Source organism: Marmota monax, unplaced genomic scaffold (genome assembly GCF_021218885.2).
Source record: "Marmota monax isolate L192 unplaced genomic scaffold, Marmota_monax_Labrador192_F-V1.1 WCK01_AAM20220418_F8-fsc00116, whole genome shotgun sequence".
Lineage (NCBI taxonomy): Eukaryota > Metazoa > Chordata > Mammalia > Rodentia > Sciuridae > Marmota > Marmota monax.
This window is the reverse complement of record NW_026695220.1, coordinates 1181185-1193606: the sequence shown is the minus strand read 5'-3', so window position 1 is coordinate 1193606 and position 12422 is coordinate 1181185. Positions and strand designations below refer to the sequence as shown.

The 12422-nt window shown below is 34.9% G+C and overlaps 1 protein-coding gene across 21 annotated transcripts in view; it reads right to left on the bottom strand.

The window, feature by feature from the left end:
* Positions 1-12422, bottom strand: part of Znf451 (zinc finger protein 451) — a 93290-nt gene that overhangs the window by 8882 nt on the left and 71986 nt on the right. For 3 of the 21 annotated variants that reach the window (XR_009225731.1, XM_046432543.2, XM_046432551.2), the window contains one exon: positions 1746-3838. The exons of 1 other annotated variant lie outside the window; for it this stretch is intronic. Coding sequence is in view for 6 of the 20 variants with exons in the window: in XM_046432543.2 (XP_046288499.1) it covers positions 3792-3838 (47 nt within the window). In the remaining 14 variants the exon portion in view is untranslated. Of the gene's footprint in view, positions 1-1745; positions 3839-4406; positions 5935-6757; positions 9271-12422 lie in introns of those variants that run through there. 17 more of the 21 variants (XR_009225730.1, XR_009225725.1, XR_006849330.2 and 14 more) reach the window with 16 other exon arrangements.

Here is a 12422-nt window from a genome sequence, read left to right as displayed (position 1 = left end):
CATCTTTCCCTGTCTACATGTGGGAAATAGGTGAACTGCTCTACTTCCACCCTAAAGAAGGGATTTTTTAGTGACTTTGTTTTTCTTATTGAAAAAATTATCTGTTACTTCACATCCAATTTAAGTCTCCTGTTAACAATATAAAGATGCAGTAGGCCCTTAGGTCAGATGCTTACAGGTCAGTAAAGGACCGACTAGGGCTAGGAATAAAAAGATTTTTTATTTAAAAAATTGTGCTTTAGTTCCCTCTTATGATAGCTGTGCCTCATACTGCGGAGATGAAAATGTACAGGGCACAGAAAATAATAAATAATAAATCTTTGAAGCTGAATCACGACCTTCAAAGTTATCTTAACCCTTGATCCCAATTCCACCCAAACGCATGGGATTATTTGACCTCATTAAACGTTATTTGTCATTTTATGACAGAAACTTGAAATATAAACACACTTTGTGAATAGTCTGAAAGTCTTATAATTTGACTTTAGAATCGTCCTAGAATCTGTCACATTCTAGATCCAATCCATTAATAAATACCGTCATTGGGGCTGGGGATATGGCTCAAGCCGCAGAGCGCTCACCGGGCATGCAGCCTGGGTTCATCCTCAGCACCACATACAAACAAAGATGTTGTGTCCGCCGAAAACTAAAAAAATGAATATTAAAAAAATTCTCTCTCTTTAAAAAAAAAATCCCGTCATTTTTGCCTTCAGAATAGATTCTTCCTTTTCATTGGACTTACACCATTCCAGTTCAAGCCACTTAGTCAGTTGCACCTGGATTATTGCAATTCCTTCCTCTCTGGCCTCTGTGTCTACCTTTGCCTCTTATGTATTTTCAATATAACCAAATAAGGCACACCACACCACTTATTCTCAGAAACTTTTAATGGCTTCTCATTTCACAGTAAAAGCCAAGGTCCCAAAAAAAGCCTTAAGGACTTGTCTTTTACTCTCTTAAACTCATCCTGCTTTAGTCATACTGACATTTTGCTTTTCCTTGAATATACCAACTTCCCCTCTAGACTTTCTCATTTTCCACCTGGAACATTCCTCTCTATATAGATACTCCCCAGTTAGAATGAGGTTACATTCTGATGTAAGTTGAAAATATCATAAATCAAAAATGCACTCAACCTACTAAACAGTAGGCTTAATACACTCAACCTACTGAACAACATTGCTCAGTGGTACAGGGCACGGCATACCCTCATGCTGGGAGCTGCAACTTGCCAATGCAGGGCCTGAGAGAGTATGGCAAAACATTAACCTGGGAAAGATCAAGATTCAAAATATGGTTTCTCCTGAATGTATATAGCTTTTGCACCATCCTAAAGTCCAAATAAATAAGTCAAACCACCCTAAGTCAGGGACCACCTGTATATATTTGCATGGCTCATTCCTTCACCTTCCTCAGGTCTTTGCTCAAGTTCACTGATCAATGAGATCTTTCTTGACTATCCTAATAGAGAGCCTTCCCTCCCTCAGCTCCCTGCACTGTTTATATCCTTCCTTCTTTATTTACTTCATTATACTTATCACCATCAGATACACTGTTTTATTTACTTGTTTACTATTTAATACTCCCACAGTGTGTGTTCCATACCGGGCATGGAGCTTTGTTTTGCTCACTGGTGTGTGTCATTTGCTGAGAACTGTTGCTTGCATATAGTAGGTATTCAATAAGTATTTTGTTAGTAGATGGTAAATAAATGAATGGTAGAATGAAAAAAATCAGCATCTATGTCAGGATTAGAAACATTTACTTTTGATAATATACCTTTCCTTAATGTATTCTACTAGTTACATCTCCTATGTCTAAGTTAAGTCCAAATTATAATTTTAAAATGATTTTAATTAATGAGTAGAAATACAATCAGTGACAATTATAAATTTAAACATTAAATAACCCAATTATCTTTACTTAAGGTGAAACACCCCTTTCTTATTATACCAAAAGCTTCAGTTACTAGCATAACACACCAAGAAACCTTAACAGAGCACCTGTTTTCATCACACCTGTGTGTCATTGCTAACAGAGATGCTACCTGCTCTTGCCCCACATCCACTTAACTACTCTTCTCTCTGGAATGTCCCTTCTGCTTCTCACTATTTAGCAAACTCCTGCAGATGTGTTTAAGGTCCAGCTCCATTACTGTATAGCCTAGTGCCTGACAACTTTAACATAAAAATTAAATGCACAATGTGGTCATTTTAGAAACATGATTAATAAATCCTCAATATACAATGCCAACCTTTAAAAATGCAAGTAGGAAGAGAAATGACATTAAAGAAATAAAAACACAATTTGGTTTCAAATATAGATTGAAAAGACTATAGTTAATAAACCAGCAATCTGTTGAACATTAAAATATCTAGTGTCAAAAAAAAATATCTAGTGTCAGAGAAAAAAACAAAATTTTGGCCATGATATCTTTCCATCTGAAATATAAAGAAAAACTGTATAGAAATATTTTTTTACATTTAGTAAATAATTACTAAAAATTTTTAGAGATGAAGATGTTTTTAGTTAAATAACATGAAGCATATGTGAAGATAATATTAGTCCTTTTTAGTTTTCCACTTATGCAATTTCTACAAAAATTATAACAAGGCTTCAACATATAAAAATAGGGAATACCAAATGTATGAAATAGACAATTCAGTGAATTTGAATAACTAAAGTGAAAATACTCCATATGAAACTAAATTTTAGAGAGTTAAGGAAAATTATTCCTGAGAAGACCCTCAACATTTCCATTACTATTATTATTTTATTTATTTATTTTTTGTAGTACTGGGAATTGAACCCTTAGCCTCACATATTCTAGCCAAGCATTCTACAATTGAGCAATATCTCCAGTCCTTTTTATTTCACTTTGAGACACAAGTCTTGCTAAGTTGCCCAGGCCATGATCCTCCTGCCTCAGCCTCCAAAGCTGCTGGAATTACACATTTGCCCAGCAACAAACATTACTTTTGAAGAAAATTACGCATATAAAAATATATAAGAAGAGTAATATTATTAAAATAAGTTTAATTCTATGCATATATTTTGACATTCCTTTAAACAGTAGATCATACAAGTCACATAAAAGTCTAAGCATGTAAAAGGAATGGAAAAGGTTTCATTTTAGTTTTTTTTGAAAAAAGTGTGCTTTTATTTTAGCAATGAGATTCTCTAAATAAAGCAAGAATATATATCTGTGTGATACCCACAAAGAACATCACTGGTAAAATTTTTAATCTGTTTTCATTATCAATTTCCATTACCCTCTTCTAATAATCATAACCAAAGATCTCAAAGGTATTATATATTAGTGCCAGATGAGACATAGAATTTACGGAAAAACTTGAGTTATGGCACCTTTATTTATACTCATTTTTCAATCCTAAAAAAATAAACTAGAATCATCTGTACAGTACAAAAAAAAGAAAAAAAGGAACTAATGATACTTGGAAACCAAACAATAGGCAAAACTTTCCTTTTTTTCTTTAATCCTTTTAACCTAAATATATGAATTCTAAGTTAGTTGGGAAACTGTGATACCTATATATTAGAATACATGATCTATATATGCATTAACATGTATTCTATTCCTTCGATACAATTTTGTACAGTAGCACAAAAAATACAAAGCAAATATGATATTGTGAACATATCAACACAAAAACATGTTTTCAGATACGTTTATACTAGTAGGTTTCTGGTCTCCTTTAGAAAACAAACTCAAGAATTCATTATCCTGAGTCTCTTCAAGGCCACTTGATGTTTTGTGGTTATATCTTTAATTACATTTCCTCAAGACTTCTTCTAATAGCTTCTTCTAATTCCACATCTGTATTAAAAAACAGAATTTTAAAACTTAGGGCAGAAAACTAATCAACATGTTCTTTATGTAAGTTTTATCAACTATATTCATCTTTTCAAGAAGGAAAGAAAAATCAAAATTGAAGAACTTAGGCTATATTGGAGTTTCTCTGTATTATTTGAATATTTTGAACTGAGTATCTGGATATGATAATAACTACATATTTGAACTTAAAAGTTATTTCTATTTAGGGATGCAGAAAGTCAACAAATTTTCAGTCACTCACACATACATAATCACTTGTTTCAATATTGAAAGAAATCCTTATCACTTATTTCCTAAAAGACTTGGAGTGATACATATAAAGATGAAGTTGAAACAGAAAGGTTAACATTATGAAACAGCAAAAATCTCACAGGTTATTAAATTTTACTTTTTGTTTTGTCAACTATACTTCAATAAAGCCTGATGAGAAAAATCAGCTCTAAACTTTCTAGCATCTTAGGCAGAGTGAAACTCATGGCTATATAATGTTATCTGAGAAATGTATGTATACACACACAACTCATTTAACCAATATTTATTGAATGCCCACCATATACCAGGAACAAGAATATAACAGCAAACAAGAAAGACATCATTGGGCTCAACAGGTCTCTCTCCATCTCTTCCCTGGGAATGCTTCTAAAACCTAGGAGGGTAGAATTAGGGGTCAACTCCTTCCTTTCACTGGTTTCTCATACCAGATTTATCTTATCATACATGGTTCACAGCCTCCCAGAGCCTCCTTAGTTTACAGGCACCAGTGATTCCTCTAGGATGCAAGTGTAGTTTCCTCTGAGCAGGGGCACTGTTATGGTGTCTGCAATTTAAAATACTACAAACTAGTATAAACTGTGCATTAAATTAAAGGTACATTCTAAGGTCACAGAGTTGCCCTGAGATGAACTCAAAGGGATGAGTTAACACACAGTAAAGCCAAGACATTTCTAGTGAAGAATAAGGTGATAAGACTTGTATAAGATAGAAAATGTTATTATGTAGTTACAGTAAGAAAGAATGTGGTACTAGTGTAAGAATATACAAAGAGACCAAAAGAACAGCAGAGGAATTTCAGAAACAGACCCATGATTATATGTACACTTTAATTGCCAAGGTAATACTACAACATACAAGGGAAATAGGGTCTTTTTAATAAATGGTGGTAAATCAAATGATAAGTCATATAGGAAAAATAATTTTATCCCTATCTTAAGGAAAACACAAAAACGTATTTCTGATATTCTATATATCTGTGAGAGGCAAAATGAAAAAGCTTTTATAAGAAAATATAGGGCAGTATGTTTATGATCAGTGTAGATGAAGATTTATTAAACAAAATTCAAAAACCATTATGGAAATGATGGTGAATTCCACTGAATTAAAATTGTGCCCACCAAAAGGTGCCATTACACTTGGGAGGCTGAGGCATGAGGATCACTTGAGCCCAGAGTTCTAAAACCAGTCTAGGTAACCTAGTGGGACAATATCTCAAAAAATAAAAAGGACTAGAAATATAGCTCAGTGGAAGAAAGCCTCTGGGTTCAATCCCCAGTAGCCCCCCGCCCCCCCAAAAAAGACAAAAAGAAAAAAACAGGAATGTTCACAGCTGAATTACTTATATTAGCCATGAAGTATAAATTAAGGGAAGGGAGATGGGAATAGGAAAAATAGCGGAATGAATTGGACATAACTTTCCTATGTTCATATATGAACACACAACCAGTATAACTCCACTCTGCCATGCGACCAGCGCAGGCTTCATGAAAGAAGGTTCGGTTCATAAGAAACTGCTAGTGAGTTTTGAATTAAAGAGACAGACTCTCATTACCTTTAACACCAGCTCTGAGATGGCTTCTCCTAGCTCCCGCCTCCAGCCACCTAATGCGGTGGTGAGGTTTACAGAAGAGACTAGCGAGAGAGGGAGAGCTCGCCAGGGAGTGAGCTTTTATTGGGGAACAAAAAATTCCAGGGAAAATCCCATCCAATGAAGGTTAAGGGGGGCAGCATCCCAAGGTCAAGGACGATGACTGGGTCTTCAGGTCAGTGGCCAGGCACGTCTCTACACGGACAAGCCCTTGGACCTGGGAAAGGGTGGGGAAGGCTTTTAACACAGCTGTGTCTAAGCGCCTCTCACCCAGCCAGGGAGGTAACTCAAATCACGTGCAAGGATGGCCTCCCACACTCCACATAATGTACAACCACAAGAATGGGAAGTTTATACTCCATGTATGCATAATATGTCAAAACATATTCTACTGTCATGTATATCTAAAAAGAACAAATAAAAAAATTTTAAAAGTCTATAAATAATTGGTTGTAGTATATACATAGATTATTACATAAGTATTAGAAATAAACCAAAAAAAAAAAAAAAAGAAATAAACCAAAGCTACATAACAAAACACAGATGAATCTCTAAATCAATGTTGGTTAAAGGAAACCAGACCCAGAATACTATAGCCTATACTTATATTCAATATGATGGACACTAACTTATGTGGCTATTTATATTTAAAAATTAATTAAAATTAAATGAAATTTAAATTCAATATCTCAATCAAGTCCCATTTCAAGTGCTTAATACCCATGTGACTGGTGGCAACCATAGTGGACCATATTTGGACAGTAATGGTCCATAAGATCCCATCTAAATGAAGTTAAAAATCAAGCACTACTATCGTGTTGAAGTTACAAAGTGGTTACTAAGCTTTGGAAAGGAGAAGAGGGGAAGTAACTAGAAGAGAACATGAGGGGGACTCTTCTAGCGTACTAACTGTTAAGGGCTGAATTGTGTCCCTGTAAAAGATATGTCCTACCCACCCCCCATGTCTTAGCCCATTTTTGTGTTGCTATACCAGAATACCTGAGGCTGGGTAAATATAAAGAAAAGAAATTATTTCTTACAATTCTGGAGGTTTAGAAGTCCAGGGTCAAGGGGCCTGCATCTGGTGAGGGCCTTCTTGTTGCATCATCCCAGGGCAGAAGACAGAAGGACAAGAAAGCACGTGCACAAAACAGCAAGAGAGGGCTGAACTTGATATTATAACCACCCACTCTAAATAAACCCAGTCCCAAGATAACATTAATTCATTTATGAAGGCCTCATACCCTAATCGCCTCTTTAGTTCCACTTTCTACTTATTAATACCATCACAATGACAATTAAATTTCAATAGTTTTTGGGGAGACATTTGACATAGCAATTAGACATTATTTCTAGAAAATAATCTGATTTGAAAATAAGGTCTTTGCAAGTATAATTAAGATGAGGTTATTTGGGTGTCTTCCCCCACCCCCTGCAGTGCTGGGGATTGCATCCAGAGCCTGGTACATGCTAGGCAAGCATTATACTACTGAGCTATACCCCCAGCCCTAGGGTTAGTTTTACTAGTCTTAGCCCTAGGGTTAGTCTAGTAAGACTGTTATCCTTATAAGAGGAGGAAAATACCATGCAAAGGCAGACATATAGGGAGAAGAGGACCACATGAAAATGGAGGCAGATACTGAAGTGATAAATATATAAACTAAAAAAATGCCTAGGATTGTCAGTAATTGCCAAAAGCTACAAGAGGGTACATAGTCCTGTTGAAAGCTTGATTTTAAACATTTAGCTTCCAAACTGATAGAAATTAAATTTCTATTGTTTGAACCCACTCAGTTTGTAGTAATTCGTTAAGGAAGCCTTAGGAAACTAAAATATTGGAGGTGATTTACTTTTTAACCAGAGAGGTGGTTAGCTACTTTATAAGATGTTTTGTATATTTTGTGTGTGCATTATATCACACATGCACACACATACAGAATCAAGCACTAGAAAAATACCAGCATGTAAGTCAGGAGGAGAGGACCAAAGTTGAAGTGTTCTAAAGTCCTTTTACTGCAAAAGGTGGACAAGATACAGGTATAGTTTAGTTTTTAAATTATGGTGTGTGGGGCGTGGTAAAATTTGAAGGTAACCATAAAATAACTCGCTAACCAATTTTTTTAAAAAAGAGAAAGCTTAGACTGAAGTAGCAAAAAAATAAATACAAACATACCAGTATCTACAGTGAGCTTATATGAATTAAACTTGCCAATTAAAACTGGATAAAAAACAAAAAACAACTATATGGTTTCACTTCCAATAATAGCAGAGTAGCTTATATTGGATTAATCCTCCCAAAGATAAGATTATATACACACGTGTGTGGTGTCTGTGTGCGCACGTAGATATTTTTCCCTGTACTTGGCATTAAACCCAGGAACTTTTGTGTACTAGGTAAGTGCTCCACCATTGCTCCACCACAACCAGTCCCCACAGATACAACTATATACTACTTCAAGACACTGTAGAGTAATAAAGACACAAAGAAAAAAAGAAAGAAAGAAAAACAGGTACAAACAAACAGATGTTGACCCTTAAAATAAATGAATATTACAAGGTTAAATTTATAGCTTTATCAGTTTTGCCTTAGGGTACTTTCCATTCCTTATGCAGTAAGATGAACAGACTTCATTTAGAAAGCCAAACTCTTAGTGGCTTGAGTAATCAAGATAGGGTGTCCATCTACAGAGAAGCTAGAAAGTGTGGGGGTGGGGATGGGGTGTAAGAGGTATATCCCAGGGCTGGGGCTGGGGCTCAGCAGTAGAGCACTCGCCTGGCCCATGCAAGGCCCTGGGTTCGATCCTCAGTACCACATAAAAATAAGTAAATAAAATAAAGGTATTGTGTCCAACTGCAACTAAATAAATAAATATTTTTTAAAAAAGAGGTTTATCCCAGAGAAATGAGAAAGCAACAAAGAAGGTTCCCCTAAATCTATAAGTACTGAGTTTACTTCAGAAGTGTAAGTATGCATCATACATGAGAAAAGATTCATTCCCCAGTGAATATCAACAGCTGGAAACCCAAAACTTCGAATAAGCAATTTTAGCTGTTGCTTGCTATTGGGGGAACAGTTTGAAGTCTGAATTTAGCAGAAATAAAAATATATTACAGGGCTAGGGCTGTAGCTCAGTGGCACAGCCCTTGCCTAGCATGTGTGAGGTACTGGGTTTAATCCTGAGTACCACATAAAAAATTAAATAAAGGCATGCTGTACATCTACAATATTTAAAAAAAAAATTACAATGAAATATTATTCTGAGCACATTCACATTGGGACATTTGAAAATTTAGGTAAAATGTACAAATTTCTTGAAAATCACAAAACTTCAAACTGATATAAAATAAAAACTGAAAAATCTGTGTATCTACAGATAGATTAAAAAAAAAAATCCAGGCTAGATAGTTCATCAGTGAATTCTATGAAACATTTAAGAAAGAAATAAAAACCACTCTTGGGGTGAATTTAATACAGTGGGAGTGTAGTCAGCTCCAAATACACATACCTTCAGGGATACACTGAAACACTGGCAGAAATAATTTTATCAAAACTCTGGAAAAAAAACAAAGGTTTGCAGCAACCAAGCAAATGCTGAATTAAAAAGGAGAAAAAGAAAAATGACAACATAAAGACAGCAGAAAAGCCTCTGGTATCTGTATTTTGCCTTTTCCCCACTATTTCCTCCCCAACTTGGCAGTAGTCTTGAAGACAGCAGCCCATTCCCAGTATGGGATCCTGGTCCCTGGTTCCAGAGAGAGCAAAAATCTTACTCACAAATTGTTGTGTTTGTTTTAATCTATCTGGGAGCTAGCTGAAGGACAAGCTCAAAGCATTCATCTATTTCACCTAGCTTAGGACCTATTCATCTATTTCACACCAAGTAGTGCTGGAAAAAATGTAAGGCCCACAGAGATTGGGTCAAAAGATTACGGGTAGACTACCTAAAGCCTTGGAGGAAAACCCAGGAAGAGAATTTCTTTAGGAAATAAAGCACTGAAAAGTGGTTGTGTGTACTGAGCAATTTAGAAAGCCAAGTATGTGCCCAGGACAAGATATAAGCTGAGAAAACACCCGAAAAGACCCTTAACTTTCATCACTGCCCAGTCTATAGAGTTAATGTGAGTCTGAATAAATGTGCAAAGGAGGGCCCCAGCATAGAGCCAACCTGCAAAGATTAGGAGTGGTATGTTTGTGTTTGTTTTGAGCCCCTGGCATTCAAGAAATCTGTGAAAACACTAGCTGAACACAAACTAAAGGAAGAGAGACTTCAGTGATTGCATACAAGGAATACAGTTTTTGCAAAAGTAATACGGAAAAGTAAGCAAAAAATGCACAACTGCTCAATTTAACAATCAAGAAAACTGCTGAATTCAACGATCAAGAACAGTAAACCCAGTAAACAAAAACAGTAAACAGTAAAAGAAAAAGAACATGATTTCCAGAGGTAACACGTTATAATATTCAATTATCTAGTTTTCAACAATGAAACAAGAACAAAAACAAACAACAATGAACATATGAACAAAATTATAGTATCAATAAATAAAAATTATAATAAAAGTCCTCAGCTCCTCAGCTGAAAGTACCGATAACTAAAATGAAAAATTCTTTTGATGAGTTTAACAGATCTGATCTACTAAGAAGAATGAATCAACAAATTTGAAGACAGAAGGATTTAAATTATCCAGTGTAAGAAACAGAAAGAAAAATGAAAAAAGAATCTAAGGGACCACTATCAAGTAGACTAACATGCATATTATGTGTGTCTCAAAACAAGAACAAGACAGGAACAGAAAGAATATTTATTGAAATAATGGCTGAAAAAAATCCAAAATGTGATGAAAGATATGAATTAACACATCCAAGATGCCCATGAATTCCAAGAAGGATAAACTCAAAGAGATTCACATTGAGATGTTACAGTCAAATTGCCAAAAGTCAAAGATAACATGATGAGAAAAAAGAAGCAACTCATCACATATAAAAGATCCCCAGTTAAGATTAATAGCTGATTTTTCAACAAAAGCCATGGAAGCCAGAAGACAGTGGATAACATAAAGTGCTGAAATAAAAACCAAATAACCTGTTTAATGAAGAATTCTTTATCTACCAAAACTTATCTTCAGAATGAAGAAGAAACCAGATTTAAAGAAATAAAAAGAGTTCATTACTAATAAACCTGTCATACAAGAAATGCTAAAAGGAATCATTTAGACTGAGATTAAAGAACAAAAGAAAGTAGTAATCTGAAGTCACAAGCAGAAATAAAAAGTACTTTGTGTAAAATCTGGTTTGGCCTCTTTTCCCCTTTTTATTCTGTGGCTAGTTCTATGTTCCTCTTACTCTACTTTTCCTCTGCCTTAACTGCACTATATGGAAGTTGTAATCATGGCAGATTAAGAAAGAACCCAGTAATAAGAACTAGAAGACCTATAACAAATCATTTCAAGCTGTGAATGGGAAGCTAAATTACTTAATGTTTAGAAGCCTGTTTTTTAAAATATATGAAATGAATGTTTTGACTTTCAGAAGTTAAGAGCAGTTTTAAAAGTAGTGTTTGTTAAAGAGCAAACAAATTTTAAAAATTAACACTGGTTTTGTTCTTTAAAAATTGGCTACATTAAGTAGTTTTAGTATTTATGCTACATCAATAAAATGTAGATGACTATATTAACTGAAGGAACTCTAAGAGTAAGTTAAATTGCTGACATTTAATTCACACAGTGCTGTCCTGTTTCCCAGGGTTTTGAGTAGGCATACCTCCACAGCAAACTTTGGATGAAGATAAGTGAACAGTGGTAATAAGGATAATTATGGTCACACTAACAGCAGCAACAACTTATACATACACTGTATAAGTTTACCACATTATTCTATTAAGGTAGGTATGCTAGTATTCCCATTTTTAAAATAAGGAAAATGAAGCACAATGAAGTTAGATGCACATCTATAGCATCCAACAACCCAAAACAGTGAACCCTGGGGAAGGGGAAGAATGATTTCCAGAGGTGCCAAATGATAATAATTGAATATCCAATTTTCAACAACAAAAACAAGAACAAAAAGAATATAAATAAACAAGAAAGTATGACATTAAATGACTTGCCCAATATTACACAACTTATAAGCAGCAAAGCTGAATTTTAACTTAGGCAGTCTGAATCCAATATCTGTACTCTTCATCACCACACCATGTGGCTTCTACTTCCCTTATCTAATAACCAAAAGAGATTATATGGGACTGCTATTATTAGCCTGGGTGATCAGAATTTTGTATTGATTTATCGAGAACAACAAAGAAGGAAACAAATCATGGTGGAGGAGGTTAGCTCTCCCCACAAGGCAAAAGCCACAAGCAAATTTATCCTTCCTTTGCCACTATTTGTTAAGCACTCACTGTGTTGTTTTAGGAGGAGACAGAAGAGAAGAGACTTGTGAGTCTTATCAGCTCCAGATAAGAACATTACTTGTTCCATGGTGCAGGGTCAGCAAATCACTCAATTTTCTTCCAAATTGTCCTGTATTAATTTTCCTTAACCAGTTGTAGGAAGAAGGGTCCTGGTGGCTCTAACATGTTTTATGTATATTTATTCAACAAGTAATAATTTAGTACTAAACGCTATGCTAAGTACTACTGAAGGAAAGTAAATAAAATGTGATTCTGAATCCTTGAGGAACCTGGTGAAAATAAAAAATGTAGACAG